This window comes from Anarrhichthys ocellatus, unplaced genomic scaffold (assembly GCF_004355925.1).
Source record: "Anarrhichthys ocellatus isolate YVR2014 unplaced genomic scaffold, GSC_Weel_1.0 scaffold21, whole genome shotgun sequence".
NCBI lineage: Eukaryota > Metazoa > Chordata > Actinopteri > Perciformes > Anarhichadidae > Anarrhichthys > Anarrhichthys ocellatus.
In genome coordinates this window covers 1,958,808-1,982,657 of record NW_022280051.1, presented here as the reverse complement: position 1 = coordinate 1,982,657, position 23,850 = coordinate 1,958,808, and the positions used below count along the sequence as shown (strand labels likewise).

At 41.2% G+C, this 23,850-nt stretch overlaps 1 protein-coding gene across 4 annotated transcripts in view; it reads right to left on the bottom strand.

Annotated features, from left to right (window-relative positions):
• cacna2d1a (calcium channel, voltage-dependent, alpha 2/delta subunit 1a) overlaps nucleotides 1-23,850 on the bottom strand; it is a 72,264-nt gene that overhangs the window by 11,468 nt on the left and 36,946 nt on the right. For 2 of the 4 annotated variants that reach the window (XM_031858826.1, XM_031858829.1), the window contains exons 7-30: nucleotides 18,594-18,725; nucleotides 17,837-17,906; nucleotides 17,275-17,325; nucleotides 16,250-16,349; nucleotides 12,577-12,735; nucleotides 11,931-12,035; nucleotides 11,762-11,840; nucleotides 11,416-11,465; nucleotides 11,130-11,219; nucleotides 10,466-10,528; nucleotides 9,628-9,711; nucleotides 9,429-9,503; nucleotides 8,944-9,015; nucleotides 8,732-8,803; nucleotides 8,574-8,635; nucleotides 7,910-7,986; nucleotides 6,171-6,179; nucleotides 4,551-4,559; nucleotides 3,945-4,005; nucleotides 3,651-3,757; nucleotides 1,707-1,791; nucleotides 1,410-1,472; nucleotides 219-334; nucleotides 54-125 (exon numbers count right to left, since the gene is read on the bottom strand). In XM_031858826.1, the coding sequence (XP_031714686.1) occupies nucleotides 54-125; nucleotides 219-334; nucleotides 1,410-1,472; nucleotides 1,707-1,791; nucleotides 3,651-3,757; nucleotides 3,945-4,005; nucleotides 4,551-4,559; nucleotides 6,171-6,179; nucleotides 7,910-7,986; nucleotides 8,574-8,635; nucleotides 8,732-8,803; nucleotides 8,944-9,015; nucleotides 9,429-9,503; nucleotides 9,628-9,711; nucleotides 10,466-10,528; nucleotides 11,130-11,219; nucleotides 11,416-11,465; nucleotides 11,762-11,840; nucleotides 11,931-12,035; nucleotides 12,577-12,735; nucleotides 16,250-16,349; nucleotides 17,275-17,325; nucleotides 17,837-17,906; nucleotides 18,594-18,725 (1,863 nt within the window). The remainder of the gene's footprint in view (nucleotides 1-53; nucleotides 126-218; nucleotides 335-1,409; nucleotides 1,473-1,706; nucleotides 1,792-3,650; nucleotides 3,758-3,944; nucleotides 4,006-4,550; nucleotides 4,560-6,170; nucleotides 6,180-7,909; nucleotides 7,987-8,573; nucleotides 8,636-8,731; nucleotides 8,804-8,943; nucleotides 9,016-9,428; nucleotides 9,504-9,627; nucleotides 9,712-10,465; nucleotides 10,529-11,129; nucleotides 11,220-11,415; nucleotides 11,466-11,761; nucleotides 11,841-11,930; nucleotides 12,036-12,576; nucleotides 12,736-16,249; nucleotides 16,350-17,274; nucleotides 17,326-17,836; nucleotides 17,907-18,593; nucleotides 18,726-23,850) is intronic. The other 2 variants (XM_031858827.1, XM_031858828.1) reach the window with 2 other exon arrangements.

Sequence of the window (23,850 nt, the reverse complement as noted above, 5' to 3'; positions counted from 1 at the left end):
TAAATGTGTAAATACACTTCTGTGTGCGTGTGTGTGTGTGTGTGTGTCCTTACCAGCGGGTTTGAGTATGATATCATCAATGTTAAGGTTCACTGCTCTGCTCACCAGAACTGAGTCCTCACTTGCTGTAAGATGAAGAATAACACTGTATATGTGTGCATACACATCGAGTCCTAGGAAAACACACCTGACACACATTTATGTTGGCTTTTACTCACTGTTCTCTTTAGAGAGGTAGGGTGTTGGAGTGAAGATGTACAGATCATTGTCCAAACTTCTCTTATAAAAACTTGACTCGTAAGTCTCAGCTGCTTCTTCCCAGTACAGACCAGCACTGTCAAACACATTTATACAAAGCAACACACAAGAAGATTAGCAGACATATCAGGATTGGAAGTGTAGTTAGCATATTGTATTTTTGAGTGGAGGGGATCTTTAACAATCTGGTGATTGCTGTCCCACATTACTCCTCATAGTCCAGATTGATCCGTGCATTGCCTTCAACACCACAGACCATGATATTCTTTCGGATCACCTTGAAACTAAATTTGCATCAGCATTAATTAATGTATTGCTGTGGTTCAAGTCATCTTTACATCATAGAATACAGTGAGTGATGTTCAATAATAGCAACTTTGACTGTCATTATATCTCCTCTGGGGTACCTCAAGGACCTGTATTGGGCCTACTTCAGTTTCCCTTTAAACACTTCCACTTGGCAATATCCTTTGAGAATATGATGCTAAAAATATATTTTTTATGCAGATGAAACCTTACATTCAATTTCTGTCTCTTAAAGATGACCCTGCTCTATTCACTGATCTTGAACACATGTTATATGCTGGTAATTCATGACGAGCTTCCTGCTCCTAAACACAAATAACAAAAAATGTTTGTCACTCCCAAGGTATATGTGCCTTCTCCCTTGATGTCTGCAATACATTCCAAATCTCAGAACTTTGATTCATCCTCTACTTTCAAAAAACATTCGAGACATGTAATATGTCACTGTAACATACTGAAAACCTTATCCTGATTAGATTGCAGTGTCCTGTTCTCAGACCTACTACACCACTGGTCATTATATTGGACTGTCATTCAGAAGAGGGATGCAAGCATGATAATGAGGTTTTCAATTTACCAGTTAATCTACATTCCAACCCTCATCTATAGTCAGTCTTTGGGTGGTCACTGGCCTGCTTTACTTCACCAGATACCATCATGACTCAGACTCAAACAAATGACAATGAATGGAGGAATGAATGTTCAAAATGATATCTATAGAATATAAAGCACTTCATGGGTAAGCTGCAGGTTTCTTAGCAGACCACATCATAATTTGTTATCAGATTATCCTGAACATATTATGCTTCCCTTGCTCCCCTCCTTCCCATGAGCTTGACAAGTACCTTTTGGGGTAGACCCGCGTGATCCCTCCATCGGTGGCAACAAATCTGGCCAAGACACCATGCCTGACAAGCAGAGAAGATAAAGCAATAAAGCATACAATTACAAAAACTGGAATGTGCTTTATGCTTGCATGACATTTACTGGTGATGCTGAAATACTTGAACCATCTGTATTACATTTTCACTTGGACATTCATTACCAAATAACAAAAAATGTATGCCACATTTCCATATGTTTTGCTGGATCATGAAAACATCATTGATGGTAAAGATGCAAAATGTCTGTTCTTCACTTACTGTAATTCGGTTGTTTTCCAATGCTTGATCAGAGACGAGGTGATGCCAGCATCCAGGAGCAATCGGTTCACCAGCTCTACATTACCTAAACAGCAAAACATCACTTGAGCCTAAACTTAATGTGACTGTATCTTTGAATACCATTTGTGAGTCTGTTGACTGTCAAGAAAGTAAATGATTAACTGTCTTTTAAGTGTCTCATCTTTATAAGATGATGTTATCGTTTTTTTCTTATTTTAGACAAGCCTAAAAAGTCTGCGAAAGAAGAATCTGTAATTGGAATATGTAAGACAAATGCCGGGGGAGCATTAATCCATCCAAAATGAAACGTAAATTGGAATGTAGGAATTAGCTTCAGTTGATATATTGCTAGACTTACAAGCACCTAAAAGGTCCAAATGCAATCTAAGTTTAAGGGAACGAAAGAGAACCAATTTGACCAAGGGATGACTTCTGTTAGAAAGAAGGTAGGTCCGTGAATAAAAGGTTGTATCTCAGACACAAAACAGACACAATCTTATAGTGAAGCTAGAGCAATTAAATATGTATTTAAAGTCACAAAAAGTATTGATGAATGCGGCAAATCCTGCTAAGGTGTAGGTGGTGGGTTGGAATAGGTTTAACAAATTGTTTTTTCAAGACGTCTGACAAGACCACATGACAAAAATAACAAGAGATAAAAGCCGCTCGCCCATTTTTTTGGCACTGCCAGCCACTTTGAACTCTGAGACGACCCACTTCAGTCCATTAACATCGAGGCTCGTCGCTATACCCCCACCCTACTCAAACCTTTATGACACACCACACACATCAGAGAAAACAGCTGGTGTAACACTTTATTTCCCCCCTACTCCACCTTCCCTCCTCGTGCAGTGGTTTTCATTAGCGATCCTTTATTGAAGGCAGCCCAGGAATTCCTAATGTACTTTAACTTCTTCGCCACTGCAGTGGCTTAACCAAGTAAAGTGTGTAACGATACTCAGACCGCCAATAGTCCACATGGGCCATAGTCTCTCTCCCTCTGAACTCCCTATGGAGTCCTAGCTAATAATGGTGAAAGTAGTATTTCAATTGGGTGAAAAGTTTTATTGGATTGATCATGTTGAGATGCTCGAACTAAGCTCTCAAACTGAACTCGTCAAACCAAAATTAAAGCAGATCTTTTATAAATATCTGGGGACCTTTCTGTTCAACTCAATGGGCAACAAAACGTGAGCGATGCATATCAATGAGCGTACAAGAAATGGCGAGGATGTTAATGCGTTGGTCAGATGTTTAGGAGAAGGTCCACTGGCCCCTGATTTGTGTTTTATTGCTCCTCTCGTGCTCCTGGCTTGACGTGTCCTGCTCTTTCTCACAAACACACGGTAATTGGATGAGGTCGAGCGGCTATAGGTGGGGTGTGGAAGGCATATTACTGGTGAATATTGTGTGTGTGTGTGTGTGTGTGTGTGAGCGTGTGTCACATCTAAGCCGACGTGCCTCACACATGTGCACTCAGGCGTGTGATGGTCAGACTTTTAGAGTTAGCATCAAATGGGTAACACGAACACAGGGGTTCCACATCACAAAGCTTTGCCCGGTCATGCACACCAAACCATCAAGCCAGACTTGTATTTCACTGGAAAGAGAGACCTTTGGGAATAGGTTTCTGTTGGCGCTCTTCCATTAAATGTTCAATGCACACCTTAATGTCAAGCCAGATGGCTAAGATTCATTCACATATACATACTACAGCAAATACTGTAAAGCTTAGCGGCTCTTTGAGATGCAAATACTGCAGGAGCCTGTAGCGAGAATGAGGTCCAAGTGTACTGCGGAGTACAATAACATCCAGTGTAAAAGCTTTTATTCTCAAGATAAATGCCTTAGTTAAAGGCGCCAGGAGCATGTAAGGTGGAAAGAAGCATTTCGGAGAACATTTCTTCATTTTCTGATACTCACACATGGGGTTGTTTGGAGTCTTTGTGTCAATGTAATCGTTGAACTCAATGAGGAACTCCGTGTTGTTTTTGTTCTTGTCAGGTAGCTTTAAGTCCTTGCAGTACATCCTGTGGGAAACAAAAGCGTTCTCTTAGTGAAAGCAGAAAAAAACAAGTGATTCACAAGGTTGAAATTTGCCTCTATGCCATGGTATAGTCATGGTATAGTCATGGTCGTCATGTTAGAAGTTTAAAGGAAACATGTTTTTCTAATGGTTAGGAAAATGTAATCAGAATAAACTACGTGCCGGCTTACCTCGGTGCGATAAATGTATAGCCATATTCATCAAACTTGTCCGCCATCAGGCTTTCAGAAACTGGTGAGAGGTATAAAGTATTATTGATCTTCCTCCCATGCAGGATAATATTAGGCTTACATTAAACCGAAATAATCATTGTATGTAGCTGAGATAGTGCTCCATAGGGTAGAATGTAACACCTGTTGAATATGTCCTACGTGCACCAAAAACTGAAATGAGATTCCGTCTCTGAGCGGTAAAACATTAGCACCATAGCTCCATATATTCAACATGGCCACATGCCTTCAATTTCACTCTTATGCTTAAGGTCCTGAGTCAAAATGCAAGGTAGAATTGTAAAGTTTCGGTACCCACAAAGAGGAATAGGAAAAACCAAAAGCTATATTTACCACATAAATCATAAAAATGACTAACCGAAGCAAAAGTTTTGGACAGTTTTACACTGCACATAAATGAAACACTAAAGAATACAGTCTTACACAAACAGCTGAAAATCAGTTATCAATAAAAAGGACCAGAGTAGGTTTGGCCAGACGTGCTGGGCCAACAAGGCTCACAAACAAGAGGAAAGACATGAAAGTAAAAAGGAAAAAAATACTTGCCATCTTTCCCTGGAGTGGAAAAAAATCCCAGCAGAGAGAAAGTGAGCGAACAAGAGAATCATCCCCCGGGGAGGTAAAGACGAGAGGGAAAAGAATGGGGGAAAAAAAGACAGGGTAAAACCACAGGGGTCAAAGGTGACACAATATTTTATTCAGAGAGCGAGTCCTGAATAGAAATATTGCACTCCAAACAAACGGTTTTAGGCCTTTGGATGTAAATGGAGACAGTGCTGATGGAGAACACAAAGAGTGGGCTTAAAATGTGGTCAGACATCTTTAACGTTATGATGCAGACGTGTTTTTAGCATTACCATGCTTTTGGTGGAGCGATACAGTAAATCTGTGGAGTTACTGCACTTGACTGATGTATTTGCATTACAATACTGCACATAGGAGAAAATGAACCACAGCTCATAACCTTCACGTTCCTTTGACATTCTCCAAAGCATGTCGCGTCGACAGTTGATTATACTGTACAGCTAAATTTCTCATGACGACATGGGCTACTCCTTGTCCTCTTTGGTGGTCATGATTGGGAAATAATTGCACCCATGTGTTTTTTCTTTAGATATTCGGTCACCACTTACTAATCCAACATTGTATTTAGTAATGATGGATAGCAGGGAGATCTGGGGAGTGACGACTGCTTATATTTCCTGCACTCTCTCATGCCTTTTCACACCGACAATGACGTTCCTGCCACTTTTGTTAACATTTCGTGAATAACTGAATCAGTTCAATATCTAAGACATGCAGCTACAATCCGTCTGAAGGGAATGGATTTCAGCACGAATCAATCTCACACACAGCAACGTTGACGTCAATGACCTGCATCAACTTCACAAATCCATGTGGGGATAAGGACATGATATGTTTTCAGTTCACTTGAGTGACATTTTTTGTTCGCCCTTTGGAAATAGTATATAGCAGACAGAAATTGGGCTTCAGTTTCAGTTAAACCACGGAGCTTAAATGTGTTCTGTGGAGAGTTTTGATTCAATGACCACAAACAAGACAGGACTGATGACAAAGCACACAGAAGGACGTACAGAAGAGATGGAGCTCAGTGTGTTAAGAGGGATCCTGTCTTTCATTAGGACTTATTTAACAAGGTTGTAAAACTCAAAGTGAGTCAAGGAGAGAAAACTAAAGAAAACACACCGACTCATGTTTTGTGGTGCAGACTCACAGCTTTCTCCTTTATGGCTTCACCTTTAAATAATGCAAACACCCTGTCCTCTGTTCTTCCTGCTACAGTTTAGTGCCAAAACCACATCTGAGGGCCGTTGGAACAGGTGGGGGTCAAATACATGCATTGCGCAGACAGACACACACACACCCACGCCATCTGCGACACGCTGTGTGGGCGCGCATTGCATGCGAAGCGCTGCTTCTGAGAGCAGACGCCAGCTTGATTCAGTGTAACGGGGTTGTCATTATTAATCAGAAGCCACTAAATGAAGAAAAACAGAAAACAAAGTGCTTCTGTGCTCATGAGTCCGCAACACCACATATGATGAACCGACTGGAAGTGAAGTTACATCCAAAGTCTGCCGGTAGTGTGAGAGAAAGAAGATGGGGGGGGGGTTAGGAGGTAAAGCACAGGAGGAGAATACTTGCCCAAAAACGCTGCAGGGGGGTTCCAACACACCAGGAATGGTCAAGAGTTGAGGAGGGCAGGAGAACAGGAGGAGGGAGGAGGATAAAAAGATGAGGAGGAACGAGGGATTTGGAAAAGAGAGCAGTAAAGGAAATAAGACAACAGGGTCACCCACAATATTTTATTCAAATGGGTTTTTGAATAAGAATATTGCATACAAAAGTACAAAACACTTGGAGTTTAAGAAGGTTGAGATGTACTGTGTGTGTGTGTGTGTATAAATTACGAGGTAGTGGAGAAAAAAAAAACCATGTAGTTCATGTAGTCACACAAAGTGTCTTAACTAGATTATCCATTGCACTTGGTTTTAGAGTTGGGTTTTGGCATTGCAGTGGGCATGGTTGCAGATAAGGTAAGGCTCCTGCAATTGAATGACATTGAAATGACAATGGAGCCTGTGTGCACAGTGGCTTCATAATATAAAAATGACCTAATCACTGGCCGTCCATGCTTTAGCATTAATTACAACTATTGTTCATATTTTTCCCCCCCCCAACTATTTAAGAAGCCATTGTCTGCTATTTATGTCGAAATCAGATCAGATACTTGCATTTCTTACCTTTATTTTGTCAAAGTTCGTTACTCTCTCTGTAAGTAAGTTTACGGATATCGTCTTTTTTTGTTGCGTCCTCTGGTGTCATTTTTCATTTTGTCTCATTCAGCTGCCGAGCCAACAAAAACAACTCAGACATTTGAACATGCTTAAGGCATCAACAAACAGAAACTGGTCCCTGCTCACGAACGCACGTAATTAACACCGGCTCGCAAAAAAATTGAAGGCGATGAAATGTTCACTGTGATGGATTACCAATGTCATGCAAGCTTCACGTCTCTGCCAGTTGACTTTCCCAGCTTTCTGGAATAAAGAGTAGCCAATTGCTGAAGGTGGGAAATTATGCTTCTAATGTACGATATACTTCAGGAAAATAGTTTGTTCATTGATTGCTGTGCATTACAAAGTCACCAAAAAACGCTCTTTAAAGCCCACTTTTGGCTACCGAGTGCAGCCAGGCAGACCAGAAAAACACACGGACAGAGGGACAGACTCTAAAACAGGGATGGCTCCATCTGCAGTTAACACACACACACACACACACACACACAGATACACACTATAAAACTGTCCTTTGTGTAACACTATGAGTCAATGACATCTTTTACTAGTGGGAACAGACAGGCCTCAAGAGACATCAGACGACAACGCCACACATATGGAACCTCTGATCTACTGTATGTTGTCCAATAGGCTTGATCATGAACACATACACACAGCCACTTGTAGACACACAGACACACACATAGAGCAAGTTATTTAAGCTGTAAATGAATTGATGATGTGTGAAAGGGGACACTGGAGCCACTCGTCCCGCTGTCTGGCAACAAAAAACTTTGAACAGCACCACAAAAGAGGGTGTGCGTTGCCATACAAGAGCCGAGGGCATGCAGGGGGTTAGTGTAGATGCATGTGCTTGTATACTGTATGTGCATGGGGCACTATACGCGATGGATAGGAACCATAAGCTGAGGAACAAGTGTTTCTCAGCCTTACACGGAGAGCAATAATGTCACTGGAGAACATTAGCAATCATTTTCCAACCAGCAACATATGTCTACTGTCTGTATTAATGAAAGGTAAATGTTACTGAGTGGAAAAACTAAGAATGGAACAGGCGACTAAACTGATTTAGGTGGCGCTTACATTTTGCCTGGGTGATGGTGTCAGCGATGTTGGCCCGGATGTAATGCAGACTGTAGTCAGGAAGGACCAGAGCCAGGCTGAGAGAAGACACACACACACATACAAAAACACAAAATATCATAACAACATGTATTTGTATTATTACTTCTATATATAGTATCATCTAATCATTTTTTGCAACTATTTTACGAAAGTTTTTGCGTAGATTTTTGTAAATCTCTATTTCTGTTTCACTGCAGTGCTGACTCATGTAAGCATTTCATTGTCGGAGGCAATAACTTCATGAACATAACCTTGCTCAACCAACCGATTCACATGTGAAAACATTACCATAACAACATTGCATGATCCCCTCTTTGTTTTGGGAAGCAAATCATCATAGCATATCTTTCAGTAAGTTCTGCGAAGCATTTTTTAACAGAAGGCTGAATTTCCGCCCCTCATGTCTTCCCTAGATCACTCTAAAGTGTGCCTGGACATTGTCCTGAACTTAAGACCACAGTCTAGCTCCAGTCTTAAAGAGAACAAAATGGGTTTTGTGCAATTACGATGAACATTTTGCAAACTGTGTCTGGAGTTCCTCTATTTGTAGTCTGAAGTTTGGTAAACAGTACTTAACACATGCATCGGATTCATCACTTCATACTTAACATATGATATTTACCTGTAATCTGTCCCCTTCACTGGCGCAAAGGTGTACGTCCTTTGACCCACGTCAATGTAGCGCTTTGAGAGCAGCAGTTTGGTCAGTACACATTACAGTTCCTCAGCAAAGTGTGAATAACTGTCATGGACTCCAACGTTGTTTCAAAATAAAATTACCTCATCTTGGGATTTCACCAATCCAGGTATTGTGTAATTCCCTGTTAGACCGTCGATCATTTTTTTTCTCATCTGTTGACCAAATAACCAAACGCAAATCAATTAACCAATTTGAAAAAAAAATAATAATTCCATATTCAGAAATTATTGTTTTGTTCTTTCTGATATGAGCTCATGGAATCACAAGACTTTGAGTAATGTATTTTCCAAACCTCCGCTTTGATCGCATTCTCCAGCTCTGCATCCAGGAAGTCCAGCGTTACAGGTTCATCAAACTTGGCAGTCTACATGGAAATGCAAGTAATTACTATCATTTATAATCAGTGGGTTTTGACTTTAAGGAGAAAAATTAAGCAGTAAACATCGGTTATTCACATTGTCTCCAAAACAGATTCTGATAATTACATTTTTGTGACAGGGAACCAATCATGGAGAAATGTAAATATTGACGCTGACTTTTGAAAGATGTAAACATCTGTGACCAATGTGTGCATGCGTGGTTTACAAGAAGAGCCTACAGAAGAGAAACATCTTGCTATGTCTCAACAAACATCATTCTGGACCCGTGTCATAGGGACAGTTTAGAAAAAGAACTGAAAAGTCCGCCAAGTGACACAAACAAAAACCCAGTGTGGTAATTCAGGCCACCATTGTATCTGCAGCAGAGGTGATGTCTTAGTCGAGTGATTTGTCTTACCATTGGCTGGAGGTTTGGATGGAGCAGCACATATCCATTGGGGTCAATGGCAAAGTAGTAGCCATTTGGTCCAAACTACAGGAAAAAGGGAAATATACAGAGAAAGGAATGATGGAGGAACCCAGGTACCAACTATGTTATCTACTGTGTAAACAGGCTGGTTTCTCTATGTGTTTATTTATGTAGTGTGTGCTTTTACAGTAAACCGAGGAGTCAGTCTCTTGATGTCTTCCAGGGAGACATCAATAGCCATAACCCCCAAGATGAGCTGGTTTTGAGATTTCTGAAAGAAAACAAAGAAGAGGAAGTCAGGGGTAGAACGAGTCACTGTTAGACCCACTTAGGAGTCCTGTTGTTCTTTCTGGATGAGTCAAGTCCCTCTGCGCACTCTGAATGATTTCACGGAAATGGGGTGCAATAGAAATCTGGACAGCCTCATTCCCAAAAGCTTTACATGCCGCCATGAGTCACTGACAAGGCATTTCCAGCCTTCATCTTCAGCCATAGCGGAGGTAACCCCCGAGTCCTTCGAGGTAGACATGTAACCGCATCTTGAAGCACTTAGCTACCGGATCATTTGTCTCTCTGATCTGCAGGTTTGATCTCTTTTTGATTTTTTTGCTTCATGGCATGCTAGAACGTCTTCCTGTGGAGGCACGTAGGAGAGCTCTGAGGGACCTCAGCGTCAACAAAGGATATAAGGAAGAGCCACAAGACAGAGGAGGATGAAAGTCAAGGATGAGACGATGATTGAGTAGTATTCAGGTTGTGTGTTTGCTTATTTTTTTTTTTAGTCTGGTAAACATTATAGCGTGTCACAAAAACTGCAGACTTAAATTCTCCCAAGGGGTCAAAGTGTCAGATGTACAGTAAATGTAAGCTTCAACTGAGTGAGTGAATAAAGAAACACTCTGGAAATGAGCATGTTTAATATAAAAGAATGAAAGAACTTACAATGAATGTGTCTATAAAATGAATTGGTTCATTTGAATCCACATAAATTGAGCAACATGAGAATCCAAAAGTCTTTTGTCTACCTTTGAGCCTGTGTTGGTCTTGTTGAAGACGGGCAGAGTGCCAGTGATCACCAGGCCAAGCTCCTGGAAGACACACAACATATTGAATAGTTATTAGCAATGTAGGTCAATCAATCACACTCATGATATAAATTCACAGCATACTTCATGGTGTGTTTCAATTCTTAAATGATTCCTCTGATTAATAAAAAAACATTTAGCAGCTGCAGCTTGAAAATGAGCTGTTTACCGTTACAAAAGGCAGAGACATTTCTGATGCCGGGCCAGGTCAACACAGTCACAAACGTTGACAGCTTCTTATCAGTAGAACGAATGACAACACACCCAAACCATTTGGCTCAGTTTACCAGACCGGTTTCTTATCTACGCTGTCGCCTAAAAGTGCATCTTGACAGAAGCCTAAGCACCACAAAAAACTTGTGGATGCAGCATTTCTTTTAAAATAATGTCCTTTCACAAACACTGCTTGAACAGAGTTGAAGTTGAGTTTACCGGGATGACAAACAGAAAATGTTGAAGACTTATTTGGAATTCTTTGTCTGACAGAAAACAGATTTTTTTTCTCATTCTTGCAGAGCTCTACATTTGACTACCAATGTCTTTTTCCCACGAAGTGAGTTCTGTATTTACATGAAACGTGTGTCTGTTATTACACATGACGTACCAGAGCATCCAGGTACACGTTGGTCCACTGAACCTGCTTGGCCCTTCTGTCAGCCTTAACCATAGGCCTGCCCAAAACATCCAGGTATTCCTGGAAAGAAGAACGAGAGACCGGCATCAGTTTTTTTTAAATTTATCACATGCACATCGGTCGTTCCACCACAAGAGGGCACAATACACAACTGGTAAAGTATGCCAGGGAGAGGGCTGGAGTGACAGACGAGTAAAGTAGCAGCCATTCATAGATAAATAAGAGTAATTACGGTCGTGTCGTAATCTGAGTTTACCTGAGTGTTGATCCTGATGGCACCTATAGACGGGATCTCATAATAGTACCCTGAGACAAAGATAAAAGCTTATTATAGCATTCATTGTGAGACTTCATTTAGATGGCATTACCCCGTCAAAAAGCTCAAATGGCCGAATAAGTGGAGCACATTTTAACAACACGGCATATTCATATACTATTCTAATGTTGTCTGTTTCTTTAGGTTGACGAAACCAAATTGTGTCAGGGCATCAACATTACTTTGTTTACATTTAGATCTCAGTTGGGCTCTTTATATTATTTTCTTCATCCTGCTGAAGAATACACATCAGATATGCGGCGCATGTCTGATGCAAACGTCGTACCTTTATTAGCGCAGGCCATCCACTGTATTGGTCCTTTGTCGTAGTTGTGCTGACCTACTGAAAATGTAAAGATGCGCACCTGTGAGGAGAAGAAGAGTAAAATGAATATGGTGCAAAAGCAAAGACTGCTGTCGTCTACTCTCTGAACATCTTGCGTTTACGGTCCTACCGCTTGCTTTGGGTTGTACTTTTCAAAGATCTCCTCCGCCCTCTCTTCTCCTCCGTCAGTGAAGAGCATGATAATCTTGTTACAGTTGGCCCTTGACACATTCATCTAGGGGACACAAAGTTTGTGTTTCAACCACTATTTAACCGAGGGAAACAATAGAACAACACATTCTTATTGCTGTTAGGGACAGATTGAAGAAGCGGCTGCAAAAATAATTCAAGGGTCTTGTAATGCCTATTTATGTATAGTTACAGAAGATGGCAAGGGAAACATGAGCTCTTCTACAAAACATCTGCAATGTCCAAAAAAAACCACAAGAGTACGCCATATACTCACTCTTAAAATAGGACACTGGGATTGAGTTGTCAGTGAGTCCTTTGTTCCGCCATTATTTTCATAATTGAATGAAAATCATAAAGTAAATTGACAGAACTTATATCAGACTGTCAAGTAGATTTCACAGGGTTTCATCAAGCCTCTGGGTTGGTCTGCACATTCCAAGAGCCATTGTCGGATAGGATAATCAAACAACAACAGCTTGACAGCAACGTCCTGAACATTACGACTACACATAGACTCCTACGCCCTTATGTTCTTCAGATACCACACAGATATTCCACCACGCACGCCCACGCTGACACTTTACCTGCGCGAGCTGCTCAAAGGCCAGCTCGAAGCCGCCTCTGTAGTTGGTGATACCCTTGGCTGTGATGTTCTGCACAGCGTCTTTCAGCATCCTCTTGTTGCGGACGTTGGCCTGCACCAGGTTCTGAAAGCACGCCGCGTACGTGGCCTTGTCATTGAACTGGAGGGAAGAGGGAAGGAGGGATGATGGGAAGTGGAGGGAAGGCACTTGCACATATTTTCTGTTAAATATGCGGCCTGTTTTCTCTCTGTCACGGAGTCATGCGGTGTCCCCTAAACATATTGGCTTGGCTTAAGATAAGGTAACAGAGATTAAATTGATTCCATTTTACATCAAATAAATTATAAAATAATTATTGGCAAAATGTTATAACTTTAATGACTTTTAAATTCTTGGCTTTGCTGAAAATTTGTCATGTGTGAAATGAAATCAGTCTTAATCAAAATCTGCACAGACCGAAGGGAGCTATAGGAGCAGAAGGAAGGATTGGCAGGAGAGCAGGTAGGGATGTGAAAACAGTGGCATAAGGAGGTAAAAAAACAAAACAAAGAGCTTGATTATGGAGGGATTATGCCATAGAGACAGACATTACTCTGACTGGTTACATTACAATCATACAGCTCTACATGTAAAGCAGATTAATATTAGTGAATAGTTAATGTGGAGGCACAGACAGAACCCTATCAATACACACACACACACGAACACGCACACACAGTACCTATGGAAGACTGGGACATGGCTCATTAATACCCAACATCTGTTTTAGCCTAGACTGCAGCTTTGCAATCATGATCATGTGGAAAAACAAATGCACAAAGGTCCACAAATACTACATTTTGCTCAAGTCTTCCTTATCATCTAAAAGTCTAGGTGGAATTCTATTACATAAAAAAGATTACATAAAAGCACAGAAAAAAAACGTTACATAAAATGTCAAATACGAATGACAAGATTAGACTTTAGAGAGACTTAAACTCTGTGATCATTGAGTACAATGACAGGGGTCGCTACAAAGTCAAGTCATTCTGAGATGACTGACAGTTTTGTCAGCTTTTAAGTGAGTTGCTAAAGCAACAGTTAGTATAATAGAGGCAAAGTAGCCCAAATATTAAAAGGGGCATTGGTTACAATAGAAGAAGCAAAGTTATTCTCAGAAGCATAAAGGAATGTTTTCGAAACATTTGCAAAAACTGAGATAACAAGGACCATAACAGCCAGGACGCGCAAGCAAAGGACACACTTTCACCATCAGCATCTCTTTGCTGTTTTTCTTTTATTCACATGGGGTTACGTTTTCAGAACGCCGAAGGATGCTGCAGCTCACACTGACTGTTTCCACCTATTCAATGTTGCTATTCATGTTGGCAGAAGTATCCTGCCAAGACATTTGTCCTTGAAAAAGATTCACGCCTACACACACACAACAATGTGAAGCAGTGTGCGTTAGAACTTCTGACTTATAGAAGACATCTTAAAATATCTCAGACACCGTAATACAAGCTCAGTAGAACAGCATACTGTAGGAGGGCATGTTCTTTATATACGTTTGTGTATATAAAAAGATAAAGTATCACAGGTGTTATACTGTATTCAAGTTCAGGGAATTAAGGTTCTGTAGGTGTTACAGAATTGTCTTCACTCTCTCTGGTTGAAAAGTTGTGTGTGTTTACGCATGTGTGAGTGAGACACCTCGGAGTAGTCACAGCACATCATACTATTGCAAAAGGAAGCATAATGATAATGATTGATACTGTATATGTTCGCTCTAAGGACACAGGACACGTTTTGCTTAATCCAGAAATACATGAATAGATGTACTGTACTACTCTATTATGAAAGGCTGTAACAGATTGTAGCCTACCTTCAAAAGAATCTTCAAAATGCTTATGAAGGTCTACGAACTGAGCTGGATGCCTTCAATATACTTATGACACCGCTGCCTTATTTAATCAACATCAAAAGCCCGTTCACTTAGCTGATTGGAAATTTCCAAACAAAAACATAAACCATTGCTTTATTAAGGGAAGTGAAAGAAAATGTAATTAATGGTTTATTTGGAAAGCAAACTATGAAAATCATTAATTTCCCCCTTCCATTAGAGGGACAAAGAGGAGACGAATAAGGATTAAGAAGGAGATTTTACATAGAGGGCAGGCACATCAACGTACATGATGTATGCAAGTAACTGGAGCGAGGTATTTTTAAAATGTGCATCTTTAGTAACTTTATAACTTTGGAAAAAAGAGAAAAATGGGCATTAATAGGGGGAGGATTGCAGCCACATGTATGCTGGAGGTGGACTAATGCATTCTAATAACAAAAAAGAAGCACTGGTGATCCATGCCCCACTCGTTCATTAAAACATATGTAAATGTCGCCTTGTTATGTTACATTCTGTAAGAGCAGAGAAAATAGTTTATCAGATCGCAAAAAGACAAGAGAGTAGCTTAAAGCAGTATGCAAATGAGTAGTGTGTCGAAGCTAAGCTAACCAGCTGCTAGCTGCAGCCTTATCTTACAAACAGACACGAGAGCGGTGTCGATCATCTCATCGAGCTATTGGCAAGAAAGAGAGTCAGCATGTGTCCCACAATTTTAAACTTTTGGTCTATCTTTTTTTATTTTTATCTGAATAGATAAAGAAGGAAATGTTTCAGAAAGAGGATCTTCTTTTGTTGTATTCAATGGAAAAAATGGTCGTGTTTAATTCTCTTCACTCTTTTTTCCTCCAGAAAATACCTATATGTGGAAAGCTAACAACATTAGCGCTCATTAAGTGAAGGACACCAGTTTCATAGTTGCTTGGCAACAATATAAAGGCGTAGATTTTATAGATTTTTTTTATAGATTTTTTAAAAATAATCTAAAATTAAGTATTTTAGTCCTGCAAATCATTCCCAGTGCGACTGCCCATAGAACATCTTCGAGACCGCTCACAAACTCCTCCAATAGAAGGAAATAACCACTGTAACCACTTAAAAGTGTGTTGTTTTTTTTTCCTTCACACAACTAATAGTGCCAGGAAGCATGAATCTGACTTATGCAGCAATGGAGCAACAAATGATGATAGATGAATATTTCCTCAATCCAGTTGTCAGTAAATCTGTTGCGCCTGAGATTTCTACAGAATGTCAAATAGGCGGGATAGCTTTCTCCCTTACATGCCACTGATTCAAAGCATGGGTCATAAATACAGCACACGTTCATTTGTCAAATTTATCTCCTGACATTTCAGGGTTTGCTCAAGCTGTGTCATGCGTTCGCTCTATTAGGCACACATACTTGGACTCAGCTCTTGAGACTCATATACACACATACAGAGTATATATATAAATATATGCACACGCACAAATTCTTTTGAGTCAGACAAATGATCACAGAAGCATGCCTGCATCCATGCACATCTGCAGCCATAATAAAGATCCATCCATGTGCGGTACATTGAGTCACTCAAAAGGTCACTGCCATGTTTAAACCACTGACTCAAACCAAACAACTGAGCCATAATGTCCACATTAACATTCAGCAATGTGTGCACCTGGAAATTCAACACACACACAGAATCATAAGAACTTCATGGACAGGTTTTTGTTTCTAAAGTAAGTGCTAGTATGAGCCACGTTTATTTCCACTGGAGAAGAAATCAAAGTATTAGCTGCGGGAATACTCACATAGACCACGTTCACGTAGTCGTCGTCAGAGAGGGTCTCCAGCATCTTGCTGACCGACGTGCGGATGAGTTTGAGGGTGAGACCCGAAACGCTGCCACTCCTGCAGTTTGGCACAAAGATGTTTTGGTTTTACAAAATAAAACAATATCATATATCACATTTGTATGCATATATATCTAAAAAAATATGTCTGCGCTCCTTTGTTTTCTTATGCCACCACAGTCAAATAAGAAAATGTATATAGATGTGAAACTAAACCTGACATTTGTCTGTCAACTTGTCTTTTGATATTCTGTGTACAAGACAGCTGGACCTTTTGCCTGATCAGCGGGTCTCTAAAACATGATCATGCATTACAAATTCTGTAGCAAGGTGGCTAGTTGCCAAGACATCTTACTATGCCCGAATAGGTTGAACAGACTCAACAACTGACACTACCATCTGTAAAGCCTTCTGCCTACACACTAGATATAGTATTATCTACGCCATTTACAAAATGCTATAATTAGTACTCTTATGACATGAGTTTAGTGCCATCACCATTTTTTCCCCGCTAATAACTCACACACACAAACTGCGAATGTTAGCATTAAACATTAATAATAAAATATCTGTGCTCACATTGAAGTCTTTGCTAAAACAAGATGGGGACCCTGCACCGATGGAACTATAAACACAGCGCTTAATTGGTTCACTGCAGGTAAAAAGTGGAGTTCCTCTAATGATTCTTTCACCCAAGCATAACACAGGCAGCTTTTAACGTCTAATAAGCCTCATCAATCCTCTCTGAACATCTTGGCTATTCTAAACCTTGAACTTTTAAAGGCATAAATCACTCATCACAGGAAGAAACAACTGGGCTGTAAATGATGAAGTCGCAAGATACACTGACTGCTATTTGTTCGCCAGTGTTGCATGCGGAGGCAGCCGTGAGCACAGCGCAGTCAGAGAGTTAGCGACAGGGCCTCCTGGCGCACAAAATAAAATAAAATCGGACCGTAATGAATCATGAGGTCGTCACTCACGCGTCCACCAGGATCAGCATGTCCTTGGGTGACGCTGCCCCCTGAATGTACCTGGTGAGTAATAACAGACACACACACACACACACACACACACACACGAAGATCGTGAATACTGAGCTCACATAGGGAATAATTATAATTCAGAAAGTATTTTTAAAACCATTTTTTAAGGAAATAATAGAGCATTGATGGCTTCCAGTCAGATTTGAATCATTTTTAGGAGACTAATGAAGCGTTCGTATTGGTACCCTTTGATCTAAAATGGATTAACCATCTTAGTGCTCTGATGCGTTTGTTTGAGTGGGTTTGGATTTGGTTAGAGACCTGGATTTGATTGTTTTAAACTCTGTGCGTTTGCCGATGTCCTTATGTGTAATCAGTTTATGCAACATGGAAGAAGAGTTTTGGCTAATGAGTGTGTAATATGACAATTCGATTTACACAGGTAGAGTGAATGAGCCACGTGTCTGCCCTTGACACATACTAGAGAAATGACTGACGAGGAGATGATTAGAGACACAGAAACAAAACTGCACTTTCCATAATGAGCGTCTACACTCACCACGGCCGCCTGCGAACATCATAGAGGTCGATCTTATTGGCTAAATTGCTTGAGTCGACCCAAGGGGATGCTGTGATTTGGCAGAAGGATGAAATGGGGAAAGGAAAGTTTACTGCACATTAAGATTCAAGAAGTACTTGAATGTCAAGTTAGTGGCTTAAAACATGTCTTACATCTATCAGCTTAAATATTATCTTAATATATTTTATATTAAAAGAATACTTGGACTTTTTGAGGAATCTACTTTATTTGCTTTCTTACTGGTAAGAAGATTGACACTGCTTTGATTGCTGTGTATGCAAACCGTGCCAGGAGGCTATTAGCTTAGCATGAATACTGGAAGTAGGGGGAAGCTAGCCTGAGTCCAAAGTTCAATAATTGTTGTATCTCCTTTGTTTAGTTGGTACAAAATCAAAATACTTTGAACTTTGGACAGAGCGAGACTTGGCATTCCCCCATGCATTCAGCCCTTGTGCTAAGCTAAGCTATACAATCATGGTTTTCCCAAAAAAGTCAAACTATTCCTTTAATGCAATCTTTGAGCTATAGAGGACAATTCAAAAGTAATCTCCTGACTTTTTGACATTTGTGGTGATAAAGAAATGCACGATTTTAAAACAGAACTTTATGAGAGATGCTCGAAGTAAATCGTGACTTGTATGCCTTTTTCTCAGCCAGTCAACAGCACATCTTTGTCCCCGACTATAGGAAGGTCAGTGGTGGTTGGAGTAAGCCCATTGGCTGCTGAGCGGCTCACCTGGGAAGTATCGAGCCAATCCGGTGGCCGAGCCAAACACCTGCCAGAGGATTGAGGGATCTTCCTCTTTGTTTTTCCGGAAAACATCCTCCAAGGCCTCTGTCCAATTTAGCTCATTCAAAATGATGGTTGCTGGAACACACACACTCCTACATTACCAACAGTGGACAGTCATGCTACTCTGTATTCTGTTTCCGGTAATTTTGAACAAACAAAAATGGAAAAGGACATACAAACGCACACATATAAAGATGAAGTGAGTCATATTTGTAAAGAAGTACAAAATCATAGAAATCACTCAAGCACAAAATGTCAAGGCTTTTCGAAAAACATTTATTTTGAAAAACAATTCTGTAGGAGAAACCAGCCCGAAAGCCTAAAACCCACACCCACACAAACACAAGCACACACACGCACACATATTTGCCAGTATTAGGCTACTGACATTGACGGCTGAGTGGAAGCCTCCTCACAGATATTGAAACTGACATCAATCTGCTATGATGAGATATTTCCATTTCTTTGACTTTTTTTTGCTCTCAAAACACACACACCAATATCTACAGCAGTGCAAAGTGAGCAAAGGAGAGGAGAGAGGGAGGCAAAAACAAAATGATTCAATTTGATTTTTCTGGAATAAAACAAAAATCATCTTCAGGGGACAGACATACAGTAAACGATTGATTTACCTGTTTGTCTGCAGGAGCTCTTACTGGCTTTAATGCTCCAACAATCTAGTTTGATCAAAAAAGGCAGCGCTCTAGGAGAGTGGGCTGCATGCCAAATTGATGCTGTGCATGACTCATACTGTGTGTGTGTGTGTGTTTTTGTGAGAGCAACTGGATTAAAGAAAAAACTAAAACAAAAAAAGAGTCATCAGGACGAGACAGGGGACAGCTGGGAGGTAAGAGGTTTTGCTGAGGCAGCCTCGTATGGGACTGACAACTAGAAGCTATGTGGTTAAAAGTGAGTTATGGCGAGTTAGTGTGAAGCCCCTGTATTCTTAACTCTGTTAGAGAATTATATTTACAATTCAACAGGAAGAGGCGCAGTGTACAGTGGCTACTAGTTTCTTTGGCTAAAAGCCACAAAGAAAAACTCTTAACTAAGTAAATAAGCAATGCCCAGCCTAGAAAAATATTTTTTTTTCTGTCACCCTCCCACTTCTCCCTAATCCTGTGGCTCTCACGCTCCCTCTGGCTCCTCTCACGCTCCCTCTGGCTCCTCACTCCTTCCCCATCCCCACCACCACCTCCTTTTAAAGGCTCTATTTCCATGCTACGTGAAATAAAGACAGAGTTTAGTCCTAGCCATAAAATTGCTCCCTGCGGTATTGTAGAGCAAAGCGTGTCCCAGTGATAAGTGGCGACAATTTGTTCAGGCCTCATCTCTCGTCTCCCAGAGGATGGCCTTTAATGGATCAGTCCTGCTGGTTTCTGTGACATCAGTAACAAGAAGTCTCAGGGTATGAGACCTCATAGAGGAAACATAGGTATTTCCCCCGATGCTGCACATACTGAACTGTTAACTAACAAGGAAAGATCACATTCAGTATTCACTGCAGGAAGTCAAATGTAGTGTCCAACCCTAGATAAATGATGAGAAAGAGAGACAACATAGACGCAAGGTGTGTCCTTATTCACGGTGTCTGTTTTATGCGTTTCCCCTGTGTAGAGTTGACATATCCATTATAGTCTCCACAGGAATTTTGATTCAGACACGCATCACAAACATGACCCCCCCCCCCCCCCCTCGATGGGCAGGTCAGGCACCACTGATGAGCCCTCAGCAACAATATCAAAGGCGTGGCAAAGCAGTGTCCTCTGATCTCAGCCAAATACTGGAACAAATCACATTTTCAGTGCAAACAGATCCATCTCTGTGGCAATGTGTTTGTTGCTTGCTCGAGGTCGCCATGATAAAAAGAAATGAGTACTGCGGTCAGCTCTATTTGTCAGGAGTGGCGTCATGGCCTGAGGGACAATTGGGGGATCGGGCACATGTGTTTGTGTGTCTGTATACACAGAGCAACAAACATTTATATTACCAATGCCTAGATTGAATTTCAGTATAAGCGTTTTTTCTTCAAGGTTGGAATAAAACTAAGCAATAAATATTATGCAATGATTTCTTTTTAATGTTCTACAAATGCATATTCTGCATCAAGATTCTGTTTTCACTCTGGTGAAATTAGAGAAATGACACCGTAATGAGGGAATAGATGCCCAGCCATGGCAGCTTCTTAAATTAAACTATTGAAATATCACTTGAAGAGGTGAAATTCATGGGGCGAAAAGACAAGGGAACTAAATGTGGAAACAAAGACTCTGAATATTCCCTGTGAGGCATGGAGATGCTTTCAGAAACAAATCAAACAGGATTCTGGCAGTAACGATGAGGGCAACGACGTTTGGAGGTGGTGAGGAGGGAGAGCTGCGTGGTGCCATGCCAAGCCATGCCCTGTCATCAGCTAGCTGGTGGCTGAAACTGCCTGTGCATTTAAAAGTAATTACTTGGTGGGGGCTGAAGTGATGAGAACCTGTAATCATAGTATCATAAGGGGCCCCCGGTACTCGATGATACTTGGACAATTACTACTCATTTTTACTTGAGCTCCAACGCATCCTTTCTGCAGGCATTCACACAGCGCTGACGTAGAAAGTGCTAGAAAGACTAGACACTTGCTCAAAGTGTATTTGTTACCACCAAAACACAGATTTCTTTTGTATTGACAGTCAGAAAGGCGTACATATTTTAACGATTGAGCGAATATAGAGACACACACACACACACACACACACACACACACTGGAAAACCAGTATTTGCGGCAACACATACCAGTGGCACAACACACGTCTCTCTCTCTTACATCCCAATGTCAAAACACGTCAACATGTGCAATATGTGTGTTGCACTTCAGAGTTGCATCGTTAAGCACCTTGTAATTCCTCCATCATAAAAATTCTCACCATTCATTCATCAAATCTCTACGTAATGCTCATAATAATATGCACTGCAGAGCGGTAACTTTGGGTGACATGCTGGATGGAGATGTGGGCAGCAGGAACAGTAAACTCTGGAGGTGAGAGGAAGAGCGAGGCGACTTCACCCGAGCTGTGGTTCTACTGGACACCACAATTTACACCACACTGTTTTACTGTCATATGTTTTGGAAAAATTATATTTCTCTCATTACAGAATGTAGACAGTCCTGATTTTAGGTCTAGTAATGTAGACTAAACAAACTAATTTGAAATTACTAGAATCACTGAACACAAAACACTATGATGTTGATTCGGACTGGTTTAGATTCAATCCAACACATGATTGTTCGTAGAGTTAAATATGACGAAAAAGAGGGAAAAGGGCAAAAAAATCAATTCCAGTGATGTAAATACAAATGTGTGTTCAAATGAATGGGGACGTGTCGAGAATGTCTGACACATAGGTAATCATTTGGTAATGCCACATGGAGTAAAGGCTTGAGTGTAGTTATCATGAGTATGTGTGAAAACCACCCAAGGCCATATGAAGATGTAGAGACACACTCATAGCGGCTATGGCCAAGGAGAAGGCAGATATGACACCAGCACACACACATACTGTACGTGACCACATTTGTTTCTGTATGTTTGTTTCTGCATGACAAAGCTGTCGAGTCGTGAAGGTGACCCATTTAAGTAATCTCAACTGGCTTGAGATCAAGGGCAATTGTTCCCAGTCGAGCCTTTTTCAACCTCACTTGGAGCAGGAGGTTGCAAAGTTTCCACCTGAAGATTTTGGTTACCATTACCCAGAATTAATTCAACAATACAGAATGTGACATGACAGACGTCTCTTTCACTACTGTCATAAAAAGTTTGATGGATAGGTAGGATAGGATTACAAGGAAAAAAAACTTTCTCATGTAACATTTTTGGCATGGAGTGGAATCCCAATCAGCCCATGAGAACATCCTGGGAGGGCATCCAACCCGTCTCAAGGACACAGGTAGACATGACAGTGAGAGGGGGGAAGAGGAAGGAAGGAAAGAAGGATGAGGAGCCAAAGATTGAGATGAAGAAAACTCAAGAGTTTGGCAGCCAGCTCCGTCAACGAAACAGGACGTGTATCAAGTGGCACAAGAGTGCAGAAAAATAAATAAAAAATTCAATTTCTACGCCGCGAGCTTTGCCACAGGGGCCGCAACTTCGATACAAACACGCTCACATACACAGTGTCACAGAATCTCAGCACGTCACAGTGTGTGTGCGTGTCTCGGGCCGACAGGTGCCACACAGCGTTGATTCAAGCGGGCATCAGACGAGCCTCGGATCTCCTGCCAAGGCCGCAACGCTCTCCTCTGAGCGCATGCACGCCAATCCGCCTAATGAGCAAGGCGACATGCATCCGCAGCCATGAGATCCATAGGTGCAGGCGATGTGACACACTTGCCAACTCTCACACCCGAAGTGTTTCTTCCACCCCCCTTCTCTCTCTCTCTCTCTCAACACATTCACACACAGACAAACTCTGATTCATCGCCAGTGTGCATGCGCACACACACACACACATAAACACAATAATGAATCCCAGTCTGACCACCCACACTGGATCAGCAGGGAGAATGGATTCCAATCAGCAGGACTGATGCAGGGGAGAAAACAGTAGCACATTTGTCTCCGCACAACCTCCTATTAATATGCTTAATAAAGTGGAGCAAGGGGTGAGGGGAGGGTGGTGTGGAGGGGTTATCAAGGGATAAGGACGGCAAGGAAGAAGAGAGAAAGGCGGCGAGGAGGAATAATAAAAAAAAAAGCAAACATGACAATATAAGTAAAGAAGAAGGCTGGGCAAAGGAACTAAAAAACAAACCAAGGGAATGGGAATAAGAGGAAGAGGGAAGAATGAAACAAGGTGAAGGTTGCAGAGAAAGTCGACCGCAATCAAAGAAGAGTTTGAGGATGACACGTCTCTCCTTCAGCATCAGTAAAAGCCACAAGGACGGCAGCCCTGTCTAGTCCCTAATCAAGTTACCAGTCGTTCCTCCACACAACAAGATAGAAAAGCAGGGCGTGTCCAAGTATGTTTGTCTCCTTCTACGCACACACACACACACACACACACACACACTCACAAACACACACAGTCGGATACACATTGCCATGGCAACGCCGACAGTGCTGACCATCCGGAGTGGCATCAATGTGGAAGCCCGTCCTTGGAGATGGAGAGAGAGAGAGAGAGAGAGAGAGAGAGAGAGAGAGAGAGAGAGAG